Genomic DNA, 23,963 nt, shown 5'->3' with positions numbered 1-23,963 from the left:
ACAACAACAACAAAAAAGTGGCCGTGTCGCCCTAGGATTGGGCAGAATGCCGCCTCCAACAATCTGCCGCACCAAGCACCAGCTTGCTCAGCTGGTGCCTGGAGCCGGCCCTGTTCCTGATTCTCTGCCTGGCCTCAGGTGCAGGTTAGAGTGACCTAGGAGCTGCCAGAGCACAAAATCCATTAAGGACAGTCTGCTAGCTAAACATAGCTAGAGCACAGTGCACTCTGGCCACACCTCCTCCCTCTCCTTTTTCACCATCTAATATCTGCCCTCTACTATAAAATTAACTTCTTATTACTTGGGCCTTAGATGTCCCCATGTCACCCCTCCCCACCCAGGGGCATAAAGAGTGGAGCAGGTGTAACCATCCCTCAGTTCCTTCACCAATACAAAATCCCAGAGGAGTAGGCCTCTGAAGTAGAAGGGAAGGAGGGCAGGTTGTGGAATCCATGTGGACAACACATCTCAAAGAACCACAGTTACTGTACTTCAAGTAACTGTTCTTTCCTCTTCTAGTGATTGTCCACATGGATTCCAGTCTTTGTGACTAACAACCAGTTATTTGTTTGCTTGGAGATGAATAGTAGGAGTCCTACTTAAACAATGATTGAAAAGTAGTCCTAACAAAGCAGGCGTCTGATCTGAGAATCTCTGCAAAACAGAAGTGTCTTGTAATGGTGTGGACTGAGATCCACATAGCTAATTTACAGTTTCATAAATAGCGATATTCTTCAAACAGGCAGCAGCAAAGGGTACCTGAGCTCTAGAGGAATGAGCCCTAATGTGGCTAGATGGATCTAACCTGGCTAACTTATAACATGTTCTTAAAAATGAGGAGACCCATTCTGAAATTGTCTGTGAAGATATGGCCTGACCTTCAACCCTTTCAGCAAAGGCCACAAACAGGGGGTAGCTGTGTTCCTGAATGATTTTATTCCTGTTGGTGGTATAATAATTCCCTTACTGTTTCAAGTGTCTGAAATTTAGCTTCTGCCAAGGCTGATTGAGGTTTGGAGAAGAAAACTGGGAGATGAATGAATTGGTTCATATGGAACTCTGAAAGAACTTTGGCCAGAAACTTGAGATAACGCCTAACAGAAACCCTGTACTTATGGAGCACTGTAGAAGAGAGAACTCCCTTAAAGACCTGAATCTCTCCTACCCTTCCAGCTTATGTAATAGCTACTAAAAAGGCAGTCTTCACTGATAGAAACCTGCTCCCTATGCCACCTAAGGGGTCAAAGTAGGGACCATTAACCCAGTTATTACAATGTGGAGGTCCCAAGAGGGAGAGGGCTCCAAAACTGGGGGAAAACATGAATAAAGAGGGTGAGAAAATACTGTATTGCCCTGGATTGCAGAGTAATGTTAAATGGCCCCTTATAGAACAGATAAGAAAGTCCCAATTGTATCTGGGCTAGCACATAGTCCAATATTGGTGAAATGGATCATGTCAAAGGAGACAGATGCTGCTGAGATGGACAAATAGAAAACCTCTTCCACTTAGGTTTATAAGTCTGGTTGAGGCTTTCCTGCTTTGGAGTAGAATGTTCTGAACTTCATCTGACCATCTTCTTTCAGTGGATGTCATCCAGCCAGCATGCAGGTTGCCAGATGTAATAATATTGGGCGTGGGTGTATGATGTGACCATGGTTCTGTAAGACTCTGTCAGACAGAGCAGGCAAAGTAATTGGGGATTGCACTGAGAGATTCATCATATCCAAACACCAGAACTGCTTTGCCTGTGCAGGAACTATCATGATCATCAATCCTAGATCTTGCCTCAGTTTCCTCAGGACCATCAGTATGACAGGGACCAAAGGGAAGGCCTACAGCAGTCCCAGTGCCCAAAGGATAAGAAAGACATCTGACAGGTAACCCTGACTGGATCCTCCTCTGAGGCAGAACACTTCACACTTCTTGTTGTGGTCTGCAGCAAATAGGTCTTTGGTTGTTTTACTTTCCAACTAGTTTATCAAAGTTAATTTAAAAAGACAGAAAATGGTGTATCCTTTGCTTTTTTTCTTTTTTGATGCTAAATTTGCCATTTGACAGAAGAAAAGTTTCTCTTCCTTCCTCAAACAAATTACTGATGATTTCATCCATCTTAGGCTTCACGCTTTTGGTTTATGTTGTCACCAGAAACAACTGATAGAATGATGTCCTTGTAACTCATTAAAACCTATATAGCATTCTCTAGGGTATTACCTAATTTTTCACATGCCACTTTCTTGATATATGCACAACTGCACAAAGGTGTGGTGTTAACCCTTGTCATCCTGAACTGCTAGTCATGATTAATGCATGACTAGGTAATTATTACAAAATTAATTCCATCACAATTTATTGCACGATTATCTCAATTTCCTAAACCTTTCTACAAACTCCAAGAAGCTGCCTTATTACCCATTTTTCTCCACACCAGGGAACCAAAGGAAGACAAGGAGACTGTTTTGACTAACAAGCTCCATCACTTTCTCTGCCAAGCTTTGAACACCAGCATCTGGTACAGATGCTTTAAACTATGAAAGCCCTGTGTGCTTTCTTGACTGTTCTGCTGTTCTGCTTAATAAGGTAAAGTAACTGCAATGCCCTTAGGTTCTAGAGCTACTGTCTGGTCTGTGCATACCTACGCCATACATGTTCTGAAAACACCAAAATTCATTCATTCATTCATTCAATAACCCATTTCTTCCCTAGCTTTATCTCCCTGTATTTGGCACATAAACACCTGTGCCCAATGTACAGCTTACAGAATAGTTTACCTAGTAAGATCATTGCTATTAGCAAGGGCCCTCTGATTCTGGTAATTGGTTAATCATGGGATGTAAAAGACAGTCAGTCTCCTGCTATAGAAACCTGATAGTTCTGTGTGCACATTGCAGTGAAAGTAGAAAACAGACCCTATACCCTCATTGTGGAATCACTCACCATCTGAATGGAAGTGGGACATTTAAGCAGAAATCCTGATGTGAAATCCTGGCCTCATTGAAGTACATGAGAGTTTTGCCATTAACTTCAATGGGCCAGAATTTCACCCCATTCCTAGCACAGCACCAGAGAAAACAGGCCTTACAAAGGGGAACTCCATCAATACTGGGGCAAAAGAATCTTTCTTCCCTCCTAAGCCAAGACCACAGCAGCAACTTCTACACAGCTTCTATTACAGCACTGCTACTGTCTCCATATTTGCCCTAAATGAGGTTGTCAGTGGATCCGCATAATCCTGAACCCACTAGCCACATTCCTTTCTTCCCGCCTTCCTTTATCAGCAGCAATAGCGTTAGTAGTTCTTTTAGTTCAAATAAACGGAAACGGAACTGTGCAAGTAAAAATACATTTTTCAAATTAGAAAATATTTGTCACTGGCACACAAACCTTTTGTTTTTATCATATATCTATAACAAAGAAAGTAAAAGTGTGCATATGATGCCAGATACCTAAGTAATTTGCGAACTCTAACCTAAGTTTTTATTGGTCCTGAATGATACAAAAATATATTATCTTTCTTTACGGGTTAATTGTTTGTTTGAGATATAACAATTCTGTGTAGAGGAGAAAGGTAATATCACTAACATTTGGAAACTAAACCATTCTGTCAAATGACAGGGACGAGTCTAAAATCTTCAAATTTTCTGTAGAAAATAGCCAAGTGGACACAGTGTGTGCGTACGTGTGCATGGGTGGGTTGGAGGAAAGAAATTCTTTTTTTAAGCAAATTATTTTTAAAATGTTTTGAATAAAGGAAACAATTGCACTGGAAAAGCAGAATGGTTTTTACTAACATGCCAACATAATCAGTTAATGTTAATCATTAATACACAGAGTACAACCTATTGTAGTTGCCAAATACAGCTCAAATTAATACATACACTTTTATCTGTTGAGCATATAAAACATGAAAAGAATATTTAATGAAAGCTTATTTGTTTCACTTTAACTTCAGCCACACAAGAGTGCAAAAAGTGCTAGAGACCAGCTAAACTGAGCAGGTAAGTATGTCTACAGATAAAATAACTTGGCTAAACTTAATCCCCAGTATAGCTCCATTGCTGCTATGGAAATGAAGGTGAGCAATGAGATTTCAAATGCTCTTGCCCAGTTAGTTAAGTTGCATTTACTTACATTGTATGACAAAGTAATATTCTTTTTATTTTTAAGTGTATTGAAAGTCTGTTCATTTTAAATTATAGTAAGGATTTCTTGTTTAAAACCAGTATTATATTTATATGTAACATACCTGACCTTTGCTAATGTCACAAATGCTTAATGTCTGTTTTAAATGTTAATGCTGTTTTGCATTTACTGTAAAATAAATGAACATGGTAAATACAAAAGTAATCTTTCTAATCATTTGCCTAATTAGATTTTTTTTTACACAAACATACTACTATTATTCTAAATAGTCTCTCGGGCAGTGACTATTGTCTTGTCAGTAGAAATATATTATTGACTCTAACCAAGTTTTATGCCCCTGGTTACATACACACACCTCTGCTTTTTTTATACCATAATCTACAAATCGGGAGTAAAAGTATTTCCTTTTTTTTTTTTTTTTTCAAAAGGGATATTGAGACTGTGGTATCAGGTAAAATGCAATACATTTTTCAATAGCTTAAATGTGTTTTACCTTTTCTCTAAAAAAATCACAAAGATGCTCCCACTACCTGGGGACTTTTCCTGGCGCACACATGAACAAATTAAAGTTCTGTTACATTACTCAGGTGTTGGGGGCAAGACGCTGAGAGCTGGTGGTGTTGAACCCAATTAAACTGTGTGTCAGCAGAGGTGGAGTTTACAACTGTCGTGCCTCTTTTTCAGATAAAGTATAAAGGTTCAAGAAGCATACAGTGCTCTCCACTCTAGCTGCTCTGAATCTTGTGGTGCTTTAGTTATTTAATTAAAACAAAAACCACCAATGGCATTCCAGAGCCGAAACTACCTTACTGGTACAAGCTCCATTTTCCAGCCTATTGCACCCAGTCTAAGTGGTTCAACCTACAGGAAAACAGCTATCCGAAAGTATCAGGCGCCGAGTGTCTATGGGGGAGCTGGTGGCTATGGCACCCGCATTTCCACCAGCACTAACTATGGAGGAGGCTTTGGTGGTGGCTTTGGCAGTGGATTTCAGCTCAACACCAGTGGTAGTGACATCCTGCTTGCTGGAAATGAGAAACTGACCATGCAAAATCTGAATGACCGTTTGGCTTCCTATCTGGAGAAAGTGCATTTTCTAGAAAAAGCCAACTCCCAGCTTGAAAAGCAGATCAGAGAGTGGTATGCAAATAGCTCCTCAACTACAAGGCATGACCACAGTCCATATTTTAAAACCATTGAAGACCTCCAAAACAAGGTAAGAAATCATAAAAGTATCCATTATTTTGCAACCTTATATGCTTCTGTACTCCAATGATTAGAGAATGAAGAGAGTCAGCTAACCGTAGAATTTTTTTTTTTCCAATTCACTGTGGCCTCACTGTAGGTTCATTAACCATTTAACTTTGGCAAGATGCAGGTTAAATTGTGATGTGATAAACTGACTGCACATTTTATATTGCTATAAAAATGTCTATGGATATGTGTAACCTAACAGTTCAAACTCTATCATAAAGGCTGAATTAATTCTTCTATAATTACAGAATATAGGGTTTTTCAGCTGTAGATTTCAAAGTGGGGCTTCCAAGAGAAGATATAATTATCCCTATTTTACAGCTGAGGCACAAAGAAGTAAAGTCACTTGGCCTAGGTCAGAGACTAGACCAGGAGTAGGGATGAGGATAGCACTCATGTCTCCTGCCTCTCATGATATTGCCCTATCCAATTAGCCACACTCACAACTGGAGTGTGAGAATATAAAACTTTTTAATTCTTTCCTCAATGTTGTTGAAGGTCGGACACTCGAAGTTAAGACACTTATCTTCATCTTAATGTAAATTATTTCAGAAGTTCTAAGTACAGAGAAGGCTTTAAAGGTTTTGAAAGTGCTGTTACAGTTTGTCATAATCAACATATGAATGGATCACCAAACATTCAATGACAAATAACATCTTTCTTAATATCACTGAATTAAAAAAAAACCAAGATAAAGTGACATTAAGAATCAGATTTATATCTACAAAAGGCAGGAAATTTAGTGTAAATGGCAAAATTCCTTTCTTAGCTCATCTTAAATTGTCTATTAAAAAGGTCTCCCAGCATCCATTAATTTTATTTATCTATGCACAAGAGGAAGTATTAAAGATAGCATTTTGGTTATCTTTATGGATTGCCATGTATTTGTCACCTTCACATCAGACTTTCAGACTTTGTTTTTCTTCTTTTGTGAGTGTGTGTTTAATCTAATCTCTTATACCTGGACAACAGTAAATAAACAGATGGTTGTTACCTGGGAGGTGCTGTTTATTGAGGAAATCTAAAAATCTAAAGTTCTCTTTGCTGTTTCATAATTCACTAATTTCCCCAAGTAATTTCAGTTGTCATTTACTATTTACACAAAAACATTAATACTTAACCGTTTTTCAACTGTTAAAGTAGAGTAAAGGAAAATGTCTCACAATTTTACATATCGGCCCCCGTGTTGCCAGTGTCACAAATATTACATTCCAAAGAGATGGTCTCTGACAGCAAGATGTTCAGCAATGTGGATTAAGGTTTTAAACTTTATTTTAAAATCCAGTTCATTGTAGATCTAGAGCAGTGGTTCCCAAAGTGGGGTTTGCAAACCCCTGGGGGTTCGCAGAACGTTTCAGGGGGTTCGCAAGAAAAATTTCATTAATGGCGGCCAGAGGACTCTGCTGGGACCCAGTTGCAGGGCAGACAACCCGAGCCCCAGGGAGAGCGGGGCCGGGCAGTTTGAGCCAGCAGCCCGAGCCCTCCCCGTCAGCGGTGGAGCCGGCAGCCCAAGCCCCAGGGACAGCGGGGCCGGGCAGTTTGAGCTGGCAGCCTGAGCCCCTCCCCTGTCAGCCAGGGAACCGGCAGCCCGAGCCTCGTGGAGAGCGGGCAGTTTGAGCCAGCAGCCCGAGCCCTCCCCGTCAGCGGGGGAGCCGGCAGCCCGAGCCCCAGGGAGAGCGGGGCCGGGCAGTTTGAGCCAGCAGCCCGAGCCCTCCCCTGTCAGCCAGGGAGACGGCAGCCCAAGACTTGGGGAGAGCAGGCATTTTGAGCCGGCAGCCCCAGCCCTCCCCATCAGCGGTGGAGCCAGCAGCCCGAGCCTCGGGGAGAGCGGGGCCGGGCAGTTTGAGCCAGCAGCCCCGAACCCCAGCACTCCATGCGGGGTGCAGGTAGCAGCTCAGATTCCTGTCCCACGTTCCTCGGTGGAAGAAAAGCTGTTTGCGAGCCAAACCAGCCAGAAGCACGTTGTAGCCAGTGTAGGAGTGTTAAGGTGTCTCAGTAATTGTCCTTCTCTCTGGAGGGCTGATTTGCTTCAGTGAGTGAATCTTCTCAGTTTCTAGTTTGTTGGTTGTTAGCAGTCTCTCTCTCTCGGTTATTTTTATTAGAACTTTTGTACACAAGTTCAATGGATAAGTGTCTGAAAAAGGAAAGTGTAAAGACGCTGGAATCAGCTAGTGTTTCCTCAAGTCCACACTGTGGAAAATCTAAGTCTAATGATCATGATGGTCCTGGAAAGTCACTTACAAAGAAAAGAAAATATGACGATGATTATATAAAATATGGCTTTACATGCATTGGTGATCAAGAACATCCAAAACCACTGTGTGTGATTTGTGGTGATGTTCTAGCAAACAGCAGCCTCAAACCTTCTCTACTTCGGCGCCATTTAGAAACTAGGCATCCTGCACAACTCGACAAGCCTGTTGATCTTTTCAAGCGAAAATTAGCTGAGAGGAAAAGTGACATTACCAGTTTTATATCCAAAGCAAGTACTGATCATGAAAATGCACTTAAAGCGTCATACCACGTGAGCTACCAAGTAGCAAAAGCATCAGAAGCCCATACCATAGCAGAGAGCTTGATTGGTCCATGTATAAAAGACGTAGTTCATTGCATGCTCGGAGAAAAGGCTGCAAAAAGGATTGACATGGTACCTTTGTCCAATAATACGTTGTCACGAAGAATTAATTACATGTCAAATAATGGAGAGACCACAATTGTACATAGAGTGAAAAATAGTCCATATTATGCTATACAGTTGGATGAATCAACTGATGTAGCTAATCTAGCTATTTTGCTACTGTTTGTACGTTATGTGAATGAAGGTATGGTTGAAGAAGACTTGTTGTTTTGCCGACCATTGGAAGAACGAACAACTGGAGAAGATATCTTCAATCTGACTAATGCATATTTTCAAGAAAAGGAAATAGATTGGTCTCGTTGCCTAGGCATTTGCACTGATGGGGCCACATCAATGACGGGGAAGTATACTGGATTTGTAGCTCGAACAAAAAAGGTTGCATCAAAAGTCTCTTGGACTCATTGCAGCATCCATAGACAAGCCCTTGCAACAAAATGCATGCCAGAGGGACTGAAGGAAGTGCTGGACAATGCAGTGAAAATGATGAAATTCATAAAATCATGGCCAACAAATTCCAGAATATTTCACGTACTTTGTGAAGAAATGGGTAGTATACACGACTGTGTGTTGACCCATACTGAAGTTAGATGGCTCTCAAGGGGTAAAATCCTTGTGCGCTTGTTTGAGCTTAGAACGGAAATCCTAGGTTTTTTTCAACAGCCACCCTTTCCATCTTGCCAGCTGTATGGAAAATAATGTCTGGGTCCAGAGCCTAGCTTATTTAGCAGATATTTTCTCAAGAATTAATGACCTAAATTTATCCCTTCAAGGCCTCAATATAACAGTTTTCAATGTGCAAGAGCGAGTTAAATCCCTGATAAAGAAGTTGCAGTTCTGAGGAAGTTGTTTGGAAAACAATCAAGCTGAGTGTTTCAGCAATCTTCATGACTTCCTGGAAGAACATAAACTTCAGTTGGATCTGTGCACTAAAACCAATATAATTGCACACTAAAAGGACTTTGCACAACTTTCAGGGAATACTTTCCAGCTATGTCAGGCGATAATGATTGAATTCGCAACCCTTTTGATGTTACCACTTTCTCAACACAGATATTAAACACCAAGGAAAAAGAGAAACTGATTGAGATCTCCTGTGATTACGAACTGAAAAGGAGTTTCACAAATCTATCATTGATCAACTTTTGGCTGAGTTTAAGAAACGAGTACCCCTTTCTGGCAGAAAAAGCTGCTGCAGTTTTGTTACCATTTTCAACAACATACTTATGCGAGAAAGCATTTTCCTCGTATGCACATCTGAAAACCAAATACAGAAACAGACTTGATGCTGAACCAGACCTGAGACTTTATCTTTCTCCAGTGGTTCCAGACTTCCAAGAGCTATGCAGAGCAAGGCAAACGAATCCATCACACTGAGGAAATTTAAACTTAAATCCCTGGAAATATTCATTTTTAGGAGGGGGTTCACGAGATGTCACAATTTAGTGAAAGGGGTTCGCGGGCTGTTAAAGTTTGGGAACCACTGATCTAGAGGGAAGTTGCTTTCTGACTACTATGCTGAGCAAACTAGGTGCAGCTTTCATTTACAGGGAACCCATTTCTCTCCAATATCTGACCTATAGGCATTCTTCATGAGCTCCCATCTATATACCTGCAAAAAATCTCCCTTGTCAATATATCACCACAATATAACCGAATGTGTGGCTCCTAAGATTATGACATGATGGGGGAGGAAACTATAGAAAGAATCAATTCACATATATGACACCATACTTAATATAACATTTACATCATGGTTTCTGATGTTCCTGAAGCTTTTTCAAACGTTTTTCAAAAAGTGGCCTGCCCTGTTAAACACTCTTCTTAATTTTAATAAAAATGGGTTCCTGTAGTGGGGTGGTCACCCGCTCCTGCCTGGAGGGGCTAAAACACCTGGAAGAGGGCTGCAGCACAGACAGCTAGGCTGATTAGAAAAGCAGCCAGAGCTGTGGGCCGCCTAATCAGGGCCCAGCTGGCCCTTATAAGAGGGCTGGGGCCAGAAGCTGAACACACAGACAGTCTCTCTCTAGATGTTGAGAGGGATGGATCTGGCTGCTGGGAGCTGAGCAGGGTACCTAAAGTGGAGCAGGACTGGGGAAAGGCCAGAGGAGCCGAGGAGCTCCGGCCTGAAAAACCCCCAGGCTGCAGGCCTTGCTAAAGGCTGGAAAAGGTACTGGGGTTGTAGAGGGGCAGCCCAAGGGTAGGCAGAGGCAGCAGGTCCAAACCCTCCTTGCCAATACTGCAGTCTGCCCCAGTGAGCGAGGGCTAGACGGTGACTGGCAGTAGCCAAAGACTGAGGCGAGGTGGGGATAGGGGGTTGGTGGTTCCCTGGGGAAGGGAGACCCAGTTAGACTGTGGGGTACTGTACCCTGAGAGAAGGGGCACTGGGGTCCAGGAGGGATGGGGGCCAGCAGCAAGCGAGACACCGGTCTGCAGAGGGCGCTCCTGAGTGGACAGAGCTAATTCCCAGGATGACCAGCAGGAGGCGCCGTGCCAGTGAGTCGTTGCCCCGCCACAGTTCCCCAGTCAATTTCATTTTTTTTCAGCTGCAAATGTGAGCCTTGAGATTTTGATAGGCCTCTCTTAAACATTGCCCACAGTTTGTTTTAATTTTTCTACGGACTTGAGATTTTTTTCTTGTTTACAGCGTCAAATGGTCTGGATCATACTTTTTGGCCAGCCTACAAGATATATTTTATAATACCCTAATTTCTTTGTAACAGAGTCCAAGCGTATTCCACTCCAGGAATCGTTACAAAAAACACCTGCTATGTGGTGCAATCTGGTGAATTCCGAAGGCAAAAAAAATTAATTGGTCTTCAGATGTAGCTAAGATCTAGAATAAAAATAAGCCAAGGCAGGAACACTTTAGTCATATCTAGAGATGGGAATGAAATCCACCAGAAGCAGGGAAATATGCATGTGTGCATGTGTACACACACACAAACTGAAACATAATGTATGTGTGGGTACATGCACTAATGTTATTTACATTTTTCCTTCTATTTTATGTCTTATATCTCTTCCCTGGTCTTTCAAAGTTTGTAGTTTTCTTTCCTTTTTTCTTCCTCCGGTTCTGGAAATAAGCTTGAAACAATGGCAAAATGTCAACAATATCACGTACCATTCTTTGTAGAGACAGGGTTATAGTTTGTAATAACATAAATCAATATTTAAGTTAAGATTGCGACACAAATCACAAACAACTAGAAGTTCAATGTTTAGGACATCTTTTTCCTTAACTTAATCTGGGCTTCAATGTTTTTTTTATCTTCATTTGCTTTGTCTTCTTGACAAAAATGTCAACAATAAAAAAGATATACTTCATGGAAAATACATAGACAGCTCTGGATGAAATAGAGCATTGTGAGTGGTCAATGGACTCCTCCTGCTTTATGAATATTCAGGCACACCTGAATTCTTGGTTTCGGAGCAGACACAAAGATCCAATAACTATATTACAAAGACTTTATATTATATCAAAATTCTGATACTAAATTAGAGCCAGATTTTCAAAAATGCACTTGAAGAAATGAGTATGCGCATTCTTGAGCTGAGTGAACACAGCTGCAATGAACACACAAATCCTAATTTGCATGCGCACACAGCTACTGCAGGTGTGCAGAGATATCAAGCTTGCGAAGGCGCATTGGAGATTGAGTGTGTGCAGGTCAGGGTTGCACAAATGTTGATTGGGTTTTTTAAACAGTCAGGGCCTTATTCATTCCATCTGGCATTTGTTCATGCCATACAGTAACAAGTTCTCACTGCCGCTACTGACCTGCCTGCATTCTTATCAGCTTTGAGAACCATCCTAGCTATGGTCTATATGCTCTCCTTCATGTTTAAACCCACCGGTAGAGAAAACGGAGAAACCAACATCTTTGCCCCTACACCCATGAAAATGAGTTTGTGGAGCATGGCGAAGCACATAGCCATGTATACACATAAAGACTGATTACAAAGTAGCAGCCGTGTTAGTCTGTATCCGCAAAAAGAACAGGAGTACTTGTGGCACCTTAGAAACTAACAAATTTATTTCAGCATAAGCTTTCGTGGGCTGCAGCCCACTTCTTCAGATGCATAGAGTGAAACACACAGACAGAAGATATTTATACATACAGAGAACATGAAAAGGTGGAAGTACGCATACCAATTGTAAGAGGCCAATCAATTGAGATGAGCTATCAGTAGCAGCAGAAGAAAAAACTTGGAAGTGATAATCGAGATGACCCATAGAAGGTGTGAGAAGAACTTAACATGGGGGAAAAAAATTCAATTAGTGAATTCTGGACCTATACATAGAATGCTTCCGCCGACGTGCACAGGCAGAAATTGTGGAAAAACAACATTGCTTGCCTCATAACCTAAGTCGTGCAGAACGCAATGCCATCCACAGCCTCAGAAACCACCCTGACATTATCATCAAAGAGGCTGATAAAGGAGGTGCTGTTGTCATCATGAACAGGTCTGACTACCAGAAGGAGGCTGCCAGACAACTCTCCAATACCCAATTCTACAGGCCGCTTTCCTCAGATCCCACTGAGGAATACACTAAGAAACTACACCATCTACTCAGGACACTCCCTACACTAACACAGGAACAAATCAACATACCCTTAGAGCCCCGACCGGGGTTATTCTATCTACTACCTAAGATCCACAAACCTGGAAATCCTGGACGCCCCATCATCTCGGGCATTGGCACTCTCACTGAAGGACTGTCTGGATATGTGGACTCCCTACTCAGACCCTACGCCACCAGCACTCCCAGCTATCTCCGTGACGCCACAGATTTCCTGAGGAAACTACAATGCATTGGTGACCTCCCAGAAAACACCATCCTAGCCACCATGGATGTAGAAGCTCTCTACACTAACATCCCACATACAGATGGAATACAAGCTGTCAGGAACAGTATCCCTGATGATGACACAGCACAACTTATTGCTGAGCTCTGTGACTTTATCCTCACGCACAATTATTTCAAATTTGGTGACAATATATACCTCCAGACCAGTGGCACCGCTATGGGCACCCGCATGGCCCCACAATATGCCAACATTTTTATGGCTGACCTGGAACAACGCTTCCTCAGCTCCCGTCCACTCATGCCCCTTCTCTACCTACGCTATATTGATGACATCTTCATCATCTGGACCCATGGGAAGGAGGCCCTGGAAGAATTCCACCATGCTTTCAACAGCTTCCACCCCACCATCAACCTCAGCCTGGACCAATCTACACGGGAGGTCCACTTCCTGGACACCACCGTACAAATAAGCGATGGCCACATTAACACCACCCTATACCGAAAACCCACCGACCGCTACGCCTACCTTCATGCCTCCAGCTTCCACCCCGGTCACACCACACGATCCATCGTCTACAGCCAAGCACTGAGGTACAATCGCATCTGCTCCAACCCCTCAGACAGAGACCAACACCTACAAGATCTTCACCAAGCATTCTCAAAACTACGATACCCACACAAGGAAATAAAGAAACAAATCAATAGAGCCAGACGTGTACCCAGAAGCCTCCTGCTACAAGACAGGCCCAGAAGAGAAACCAACAGAACTCCACTGGCCATCACCTACAGTCCTCAGCTTAAACCTCTCCAACGCATCATCAGTGATCTACAACCCATCCTGGACAATGATCCCTCACTTTCACAGACCTTGGGAGGCAGGCCACTCCTCGCCCACAGACAACCCGCCAACCTTAAGCATATTCTCACCAGCAACCACGCACCGCACCATAACAACTCTAACTCAGGAACCAACCCATGCAACAAACCTCGATGCCAACTCTGCCCACATATCTACACCAGCAACACCATCACTGGACCTAACCAGATCAGCTACAACATCACCGGCTCATTCACCTGCACGTCCACTAATGTTATATATGCCATCATATGCCAGCAATGCCCCTCTGCTATGTACATTGGCCAAACTGGACAGTCACTACGCAAGAGGATAAATGGACACAAGTCAGATATCAGGAATGGCAATATACAAAAACCTGTAGGAGAACACTTCAACCTCCCTGGTCACACAATAGCAGATGTTAAGGTAGCCATCTTACAGCAAAAAAACTTCAGGACCAGACTCCAAAGAGAAACTGCTGAGCTCCAGTTCATTTGCAAATTTGACACCATCAGATCAGGATTAAACAAAGACTGTGAATGGCTATCCAACTACAGAAACAGTTTCTCCTCCCTTGGTGTTCACACCTCAACTGCTAGCAGAGCACCTCACCCTCCCTGATTGAACTAACCTCGTTATCTCCACACTGATATATACCTGCCTCTAGAGATTTCCATTACTTGCATCTGAAGAAGTGAGGTTCTTACCCACGAAAGCTTATGCTCCCAATACTTCTGTTAGTCTCAAAGGTGCCACAGGACCCTCTGTTGTCAATTAGTGTAATGACCCAACAATTTCCAGTCTCTGTTTAGGCCTAAGTTAATTGTGTCTAATTTGCATATTAATTCGAGTTCAGCAGTCTCTTTTTGGAGTCTGTTTTTGAAGTTTTTTTGTTGCAAAACTGACACCTTCAAGTCTGTCACTGAGTGATTAGAGAGGTTGAAGTGTTCTCCCACTGGTTTTTGAATCTTATGATTCCTGATGTCAGATTTGTGTCCATTTATTCTTTTGCGTAGAGACTGTCCAGTTTGGCCAATGTACATGGCAGAGGGGCATTGCTGGCACATGATGGCATATATCACATTGGTAGATGTGCAGGTGAACGAGCCCCTGATGGTATGGCTGATGTGGTTAGGTCCTATGATGGTGTCACTTGAATAGATATGTGGACAGAGCTGGCATCGGGCTTTGTTGTAAGGATAGGTTCCTGGGTTAGTGTTTTTGTTGTATGGTGTGCGGTTGCTGGTGAGTATTTGCTTTAGGTTGGGGGGTTGTCTGTAAGCGAGGACTGGTCTGTCTCCCAAGATCTGTGAGAGTGAGGGATCATCTTTCAGGATAGGTTGTAGATCTTTGATGATGCACTGGAGAGGTTTCAGTTGGGGGCTGAAGGTGGCAGCTAGTGGCGTTCTGTTATTTTCTTTGTTGGGCCTGTCCTATAGTAGGTGGCTTCTGGGTACTCTTCTGGCTCCGTCAATCTGTTTTTTCACTTCAGCAAGTCGGTATTGTAGTTTCAAGAATGCTTGATAGAGATCTTGTAGGTGTTTATCTCTGTCTGAGGATCCATGAGGTTCCACCCTTTTTGATCTCAGGTCTTTTGTGAAAAGGGCCTTGCCTACCTTTAGTAAATTGGCTCCACTTTCTCCCCCCAAGGGGAAGAGAAGCCACAGAGGAGAGTTAATCCTGCTTCTTGCTTCTATCAGCACTAAATACTCTCAGGGTACATCTACACTACAGGGGGGAGTCGATTTAAGATACGCAAATTCAGCTACGTGAATAGCGTAGCTGAATTCGACGTATCGCAGCCGACTTACCCCGCTGTGAGGACGGCGGCAAAATCAACTTCTGCGGCTTTCTGTCGACGGCGCTTACTCCCACCTCCGCTGGTGGAGTAAGAGCGTCGATTCGGGGATTGATTGTCGCGTCCCAACGGGACGCGATAAATCGATCCCCGAGAGGTCGATTTCTACCCGCCGATTCAGGCGGGTAGTGTAGACCTAGCCTCAGAAAACCACCAGTGTTTGAGTGGAGCATGTGATGCAAAGTGGATGCTCCCAGACCCCATACTTCTCATGAGCCTTGACACATTATGTAGACCCACAGACTTCTAAACACACGGTTAATGAGAGGGACTTCAGCAGGGAAGGGAAGGAAGGAAATGTCAGAGTCCTTGCTTTCTCCTTCCACTGCTTTTGGAAGATTCTTTTACTTAGATTTGATCAACACGGAAAAGTTATTGGCATAGTTACATCGCTCAAGGTTAAACTGCACCCCTGAGTCAGCACAACGCAGTTATGCTGACAACCCTCTGACCCTGAGTCAAGACATAGCTATGTTGATGGAAATGTGCATCCATCGACATAACTAACATTATGATGGTGGTGTTCCTGCACTGAAAGAAAAACTCCTTCTGTCAATGTAGGCTTCATCTACTCTAAGGGGCTATGCTGATAACATATAGTGTAGTCTCCGAAGTGTACAGATAACCTTAGATTTTCTTCCCTTAACACCATAAGTTAGAGAGAAATGTATATGCCTAGATATGAAAATTTTTTGAAAACAGAACAATCTGATTGCTGGCACAGATTCCATATTTTAAAATGATATCCAAAGTTATTTTTATAACATTTAAATATTGGTTTGGTTTGCTAACTCCAGATTACTTGACAATCTATCATCTTCTTTTCCAGATTGGTGCTGCACATCTGGAAAATGCCCGGCTTCTCCTGCAGATCGACAATGCCAAGCTGGCTTCTGATGACTTTAGAATGAAGTAAGCTTCTATGATGAATTAATGTGATCTCTTCCCCACTCCTGTCAGTCAAGTGATCTCTTTAAAAGCCAGTGGGGTCTTCTGGGAAATGTGGGGTTTTTTTTAGGAGGAAACTGAACCGCTTCAGATCACTGAAATTGAATAGTAATACAAAACAGATACATTACATACATCCCACCTGCCCTATTCCTATAGAGAAACCCTACAGATACACTTATATATCTTGTCTTGGTAATAAAGTTATTGGAGTTAAAACTGACCATTAAACTGTTTGTCCCTAAAGAGTCAGTAAAAAGGCAATTTGCAGACTGACACAGTAATAGTTAGTGATTCTCTGAGACAGAACTACAGTCCTAGCTTATCACGGTAAAGCATATAAGTAATTACATATTAATATAGTAATTACGTATTAATTGCATATTAGTAATTACATATTAATGATGCTGGAATGAACATTTCTTTTCCAGGTATGAGAATGAGCTAGCAATCAAACAAAATGTGGAAAATGATCTTGCTGGACTACTCAGAGTCCTTGATGACTTGACCTTGTCAAGGTCAGACTTAGCGCTACAGATTGAAGGTCTGAATGAAGAGCTGACTTTCCTCAAGAAAAACCATGAAGAGGTGAGAGCAGCAGAGAAACTCATTTAGAATTCACACATTTTCTCAATGACATACAGAAAACATTTGACACATGCAAATCTTGTTCAGAATAATAAAAATTCCATAGTTAATCTGAAAAAACATAAACTTTAGAATTTGAGACATAAAGTGAAAAGATAAAACTATGACTGTTAACCAATCGTGGTTTCTCCCGTTCTTTTCAAGAGGTAGGATCACATAACTGAAATCTGGAATTAACCTGCTACTCTGTTAGTTGCTAACAGAAAGCCTGTTACTTTCACATAGGTTAGGCCTCCTTTGTTACAATCCATAACACAAAATGATTCCTCTTAGCAATCATAAATCATAGTATTCACTTTTTAATACCTACATTCTTTCTAACTGTGTCGAAAAATGACATTTTAGAGGCTCTGAAAATTAAGGCGTGATGGTCTTCCTTTAAAGAATATCCCTTGGTTCTATGGGCCACCACTACATGCAAAACCAGATAACTGGTAGCCAAGACTCCTGCATTCTATTCACAATTCTGACACTGCTCACTATGACCTTGAGGAAATCATTTCACCTCTGTGTATCTCAGTTTTCCTTGCCATAAAATGAGGAAAATAGTACATCAGAGGGGTGTTGTGAGGCTTTAATTAATATTTGTAAAGTGACTGAGAGTCTCTGAAGAAAGGTGCTTACTCAGGCCTAGGAATTACTTTTATAGCTCTCCTATTTCTATGCATTTTTAATTTGTTTCTGTCTTTCTGTCTTAACATGACTACACATTTCTCTTCCTATTTAAAAGCTTAACTGATGTTCATAAACATAGAATTATCTATAATCATTATTATTTGTAGGAAGTTGGTGAACTGCGTAAAAAGTTAGGTGGCACAGTTAATGTAGAGGTGGATGCTGCTCCGAGCATTGATCTTGCCAAGATTATGGAAAACATGAGACAGCAATATGATAGCATGGCAGAAAGGAATCGTCAAGAGGCCAAAGACCGCTTTGATAAACAGGTAAAGTCTCACTGATCACATAACTGCAGCACCTCACAAGGAGTTCAGTCTAGATTTAAAATTGAACTTCACTGCCTTTACACCTTCTTTTCCATGCTTTGTATTTCAGACAGAAGAAGTGAACCAGGAAGTCGCTATTAATATTGAACAACTGCAAACCAAAAAAACTGAGATCACAGATCTGAGACGGACCTTCCAGGGCCTGGAGATAGAACTGCAGTCCCAGCTTAGTACGGTAAAACATATCTAAAATGTAACATCGGGAATATCTTTAACAGATAGTTGTTTGGATAAACACAGGCACTACAAGGTCTTTCAATGTAAACATAATTTTAAAACACACATAAGTAAATCCTCTATTATTTCACCTTCTGTAGAAAAAGGCTTTAGAAGACACCCTGGCTGAGATGGAAGCACTTTATGGTTCACAACTTGCCCAGATACAGGTTGCAATTGGCAATGTAGAGGCACAGCTGATGCAGCTTCGAGCTGACATGCAGAGCCAGAGTACTGAGTACAGTACTCTCCTGGACATAAAGACACGGTTGGAGATGGAGATTGCCACATACCGACGCCTACTGGAAGGAGAGGATAGTAGGTAAGGAACTGAGTATCTGTGAAGTCTGTTGTTTAGTTCAGTTTTATAGCAAATCAGCAATTATCCTAAATACTCTTTATAAAGGCTGCCTAGCGGTAAAAAGAGGACAGATGTTGAATTACACTTGCATTCAATAAAATGAATGGATAAAGGATGCTTCTGCGTACTAAAATTTGTTCCTGCCAACACTGGTTACTTTACTGGTGGTGTTAAGTCTGGCTGAAACTAAAGAGAATGAAAGTCAAAGACAAACAAGCAAAGTGAGAAGGTAATTATGCTCTAAAATAGAAAAATATTTGTATTTAAAAAAATTAGTACAAATGCTTCCCCCACAAAAAGTAACAGTGAAATGATCAATTACAAGTACCCTTGTTGCATATGGTAACATGTCTCTTCCAAACTATGGCACTGAACTGTTCAGCTTCTGGGGAAACCTGATTGGTAGCACAAGGGCGCTCTTCATTATCCTTTGCACCATGGATATCTCTGCAAAGCAGCATGGGGACTGGGGATAGGGACAATCTGGGATTTGGCCGGTGGGTCTGAAAACAATGTGACACTCTTTAGTAAAGCAGGCTGCAGCCATTACTGCATTGTCACACCTCCTTGCAATAACTATTGCTGATCAATGACTGAAAGACAGAGAGAGTGTGTGTGTGTGTGTGTGTGTGTGTGTGTTCTGGAATGTACGGGGTAAAAATACCCTCCCCTTTCCCCTGGTGCACACAGTGGGTCAGTGCCCCCAACTGGTCTTGCCACTTTCTGTTGACTCGCTGGCTATTCTCAGGTAAGTCTGTCTCCCTTTTCCATTCCATTCCTCATAACACAAATGTGGTAGGGACTTTTCAAGAAGCCCTGCCTTCTTTTTCCTGCTGACAGACAGTCAGTCACCACATTCAGCTGCAGAGAGGACATTCTAGAGCAGGGGTGGGCAAAGTTTTTGGCCTGAGGGCCACATCTGACATTGTATGGCGGGCCATGAATGCTCATGAAATTGGGGCTGGGGTGCGAGCTCTGGCTGGAGGTGCAGGCTCCGGGGTGGGGCCAGAAATGAGGAGTTCAGGGTGCAGGAGGGGGGCTCTGGCTGGGGCTGCAGGCTCTGGGATGGGATTGGGGATGAGGGGTTTGGAGGGCAGGAGGGGGATCAGGGCTGGGGCAGGGTGTTGCGGTACGGGGGGGTGGCTCAGGGCACCGCTTACCTCAAGCGGGCCCCAGAAGCAGCAGCATGTCTCCCCTCCAGCTCCTATGCGGAGGTGCAGCCAGGTGGCTCTGCTGCACGCTGCCCCGTCCGCAGGTGCAGTTCCTGGCCAATGGGAGCTGCGGGGGCAGCGCTTGGGGTGGGAGCAGCGTGTGGAGCGGAGCCCCTTGGCTTCCCCAATGCGTAGGAGGCAGAGGGAGTACATGCTGCTGCTTCCGGGAGCCGCGCGGAACGGCCCCTGACCCGGCTCCCCAGCGGAAGCTCAAGGGCCGGATTAAAACGACTGGTGGGCCAGATCCGGCCCGCAGGCCATAGTTTGCCCATCCCTGTTCAAGAGGCTGCTAAAGAAGTTAATTGGTTCAGTATCCATCAAGCCCCATCATAGTACCTGACACAAAGTTCATTTACTTAGGCTTTGTTCCATTCCCCCCAGAGATAACTGTTTGTAGAACTGAGTGAGATTAATCCAAGGAATTTAACAAGAAAAACAACATTAGCACATGCTTAAGTACCTTGCTTAAGTGAACAAATTAAAGGTACAAAGATCAGTGATCTCAACATTTCTTAAATGTAATAAGCACCTTTATTTACAAAGTATGTTTTATTCATATATTTAGCAAACATTTCCAGACAGAGATATCTACTATAGAAGAGCCTGAGAGAGGTAAGTCACTTACATTTTTGTTTTCATATTTTTAGATTTGGTTGCTACTAATTTGCATTAAAATGAATTACGCTGATATAAAACAAGTTGAGGTGTATAAGTCTTTCAGATGCAAATATTAAATCAGTGAAATCTTATGGCAAAATTGCCAATTCCATTGTCTGACTATAGAACTCTCAATGTAATGTTTCTGTTAAAAGCACCTTAGAACTATTCCGTTTGTACAAAACCCAAGCACCAAAACATGCTCAGGAGGAATAAAAGACTCAAAACAATGTTCTGTAAAAAGTTCTGGGTGATGTGCAGGATGTTCAGTAATTAGAGAAACCATGTTCTGTACACCAAGAAAGAGAGTTTATTTACTATCAAAAAAGAAGCTACTAGTGTCATCTCTACAAATTCACACTTATGGGACTGGCGCCTCCTTGTGTTCAGCTGTATATTCTTCAAGAAATCACATGCAGTGTCCTTGATGCTTCTCTTTTACAGAGGTATTCCCCCACTTCCACCCTGGAACTGGCCTCAGCCCACACATGAATTAAACAGTACTATTTTGTTTGTTCTTTTCCATAAGGAGGGATTTTTTTCCAACACCCAGAAGTGTATCCTTCCATTTGCCCCAGCTATGACCGGCAGGCACTCTATTAATATGACACCTGAAAACCCAGAATTTTGAGTTCAGACTGAAATTAGCATATCGTTTACCCTTAAGAAGATGCTTCATATCTATTTTACAATAAATGGCACTTTCATTCTTAAACTCACTGTTAAACTGAAGAGCAAAATTATACATGATCAGGAATTTAACTTTTCTTTTTCATATGTGTTTCGAATTTCCTGACGTTCCACTTGATTATGCCAATGGGGGATTAAGGGAGACCTTCTAAATATGTTTGCTCAACAGGCTGGAAAACTAAAAGTATACAGCTAGTTACTGAAGTAAACATTAAAAACTTATTACTCTTTTAATATAAATGTTTTAATTAGCACTCTGCAATTTTATTTCCAGAAATAAATAAAATTAGGAAGATCAAGACAGTCGTTGAGGAGGTGATTGATGGCAAAGTTGTCTCCTCCGAGACCAAAGAGATTGAAGAGAAGATATAAGCAGCATCAGCAGGGAGATGCCTCTGAACTTCTTAGAGTTGAAGGCAAAAATTACTTGATTAAACTTCAGTGGGAGTTGGATTGGACTGTTTGTGGCTATGTCTACACTGCAGAGTTTTGTCGCCAAAAGTTACTCTGATTTAATTAAAATGCTTTGATTAAACCGCTTTTGTATGTCCATAGTATGCTCCTTGTATCAGCAGAGCGCATCCACATTAGCAGCTCTTGCATTGACACAGAGAGCAGTGCACTGTGGGTAGCTATACACTGTGCAACTGACCATAAGGTGCTTTGGGAAGGGTTTGCAATGCCTCATGGGGCAGAGACAGCATCACATGTTGCAGGTTTCTCAATCCCATCATTCCATGGGCTCATGGACATCCTACTAGATTGCCAGCTGCTTTTCAACAGAAGTGTGTGATGGGAGGGGGGGAGCGTATGTGACAGGGAGCATGTGTGTGTGGGGAAACAGAGACAGAGTGTGTGTTGTGGGAGTGTGTGCGTTGGGGGAGAGTGAACAAAACTCCCCAACAAATCTCTAAGTTCAGACAGCCACCGGAAGCAACCAGGCCTGAGGCGGGGGAGGGGGACACCCCTGACATCAGCCCCCACCCTGGCTCTGCACAGCACAGCAGAGTCTCTCTCACATAAAAACAACAAGGAGTCCGGTGACACCTTAAAGACTAACAGATTTATTTGGGCATAAGCTTTCATGGGTAAAAAACCTTATTTCTTCAGATGCATGACATGCATCTGAAGAAGCCCAGCATCTGAAGCCATGCATCTGAAGAAGTGGGTTTTTTACCCAAGAAAGCTTATGCCCAAATAAATCTGTTAGTCTTTAAGGTGCCACCGGACTCTTTGTTGTTTTTGTGGACACAGACTAACACGGCTACCCTCTCTCTCTCTCTCTCTCACACACACACACACACACACACACACACACACACACACACACACACGCTTCTGCCTGCCTACCTCTGAATTTGTAGTGCTGTCAGAACTTCCCGGAGCTAAGAAAGGGGAAGGGGTACATGCCTGCAGGGCAGCTGAGTTCAAAATGGTGAGCACAGCGGTCACAGCGGGCATTGTGGGATACTGGGAGAGGCCAATATGGCAATATAACAAATGGCAGCATCTAAACTGATGCTTTGCCACTTTAAGTTTGCCACAAAAAGCTTTATGCCTCTCGTCGAAGTGGTTTCATTTTGTTGCTGAAACTGAAGAGTCTTATCGAAAAAAGTGGCATTGCAGTGTGTACACCTCCACTTTTCATCACCAAAAGCTGCCTTTTGACAACAAAACTCTGCAGTGTAGACCCAGTGTGGAGCTTTCTATTTACTTCAATGGCACTTGGATCAAGCTGAAAGAAAACTGCCATGTTATCTACTGGGAAACAACATGCTATATCCTCATTTTTTGTCCATTAATCAAAAATTGCTTTGCATCACTAAGTTACAAGGCACAAATATCCTTTAATAGCTCTTTACTTACATGGTGACTGGCAGTTTGATTACCAAATAAGGGCCATTCAGGGAGAGAATACTGTGTATAGACACAGTGTGCCGTGCTGTTAAAAATCCATGATCATTTCTGTTTATCTTAACCATGGTACATACGATTATAGCAATTACTATGGATCTTCTAAGAGTAATTAACAAATAATGTTCAGCAATATGCAATTACGATGTAGCTATATATTTATGAAAAAGCTTCATAAAACTGTAGTGATCATATGAGTACAAAAGACTTAGCATGATGCGTGAGCCATGTAGTTTAATGTTATTGAATCTTTCTTAAACTATCAAAATTGTTTCCTTTGTACTTCTGGGAATAAACTTGACATGTGACATATGGTATCTGTGTATCTGGTGTTATACTGTGCAGCACACCGGTGCCTGCTTTTGCTGAGTGTGAAGATTAATGTGGTCCTTGTAGTTCCAACCATTCACCATACTCTAGTTAAAATATGCTAAGCCAAGTTTAAAAGAACGTCTCTTTTCACCTCTAATTAACTTTCCCTGCATCAAATTTATGCTACTTATTTTTATCCCCCAAATATACTCAACAATACTCAAAGATACATGTAAACAAATAGATACATAGACAGTTTTAACATATTTTCAAAATCTGGACTAGTCAGGACAGGATTTCCTGACGGGATTTTCTTTTCCTCGTTGAAATCTTTCTGAGAGGCTGCCATCTAGGCTATTTTGTTGAGTCTTGTCTTTTTGCACAACTCTGTGATAAGCAGAGACAATGTCACTGAAACCATTTACAAATCAGCAGCAGGAGCTAGCCAAGCCAATGAACGACT

The 23,963-nt window shown here is 42.3% G+C and overlaps 1 protein-coding gene across 1 annotated transcript; it reads left to right on the top strand.

Moving 5' to 3' along the window:
• The first annotated feature begins 4,839 nt into the window (after nt 1-4,839).
• On the top strand, nt 4,840-22,284 carry LOC117869255 (keratin, type I cytoskeletal 19-like). The gene is made up of 8 exons (XM_034755943.1): nt 4,840-5,357; nt 16,369-16,451; nt 16,919-17,075; nt 17,918-18,079; nt 18,189-18,314; nt 18,457-18,677; nt 20,493-20,539; nt 21,549-22,284. Exons 1-8 carry the CDS (start codon nt 4,923-4,925, stop codon nt 21,644-21,646), a joined length of 1,329 nt encoding a protein of 442 aa, XP_034611834.1. The 5' UTR covers nt 4,840-4,922; the 3' UTR covers nt 21,647-22,284.
• The last annotated feature ends 1,679 nt before the right edge of the window (nt 22,285-23,963 follow it).

This window comes from Trachemys scripta, chromosome 23 (assembly GCF_013100865.1).
Source record: "Trachemys scripta elegans isolate TJP31775 chromosome 23, CAS_Tse_1.0, whole genome shotgun sequence".
Classification (NCBI taxonomy): domain Eukaryota; kingdom Metazoa; phylum Chordata; order Testudines; family Emydidae; genus Trachemys; species Trachemys scripta.
The sequence above is the reverse complement of the archived record's forward strand: the minus strand, read 5'-3'. Positions and strand labels throughout refer to the sequence as shown.

Coding starts and splice junctions, on each gene's coding strand:
- LOC117869255 (XM_034755943.1), top strand. CDS start 4,923: ATGGCATTCCAGAGCCGAAACTACCTTACTGGTACAAGCTCCATTTTC. Junction 18,080..18,188: donor AAGACCGCTTTGATAAACAG/GTAAAGTCTCAC, acceptor TTTGTATTTCAG/ACAGAAGAAGTGAACCAGGA. Junction 20,540..21,548: donor TATAGAAGAGCCTGAGAGAG/GTAAGTCACTTA, acceptor TTTTATTTCCAG/AAATAAATAAAATTAGGAAG.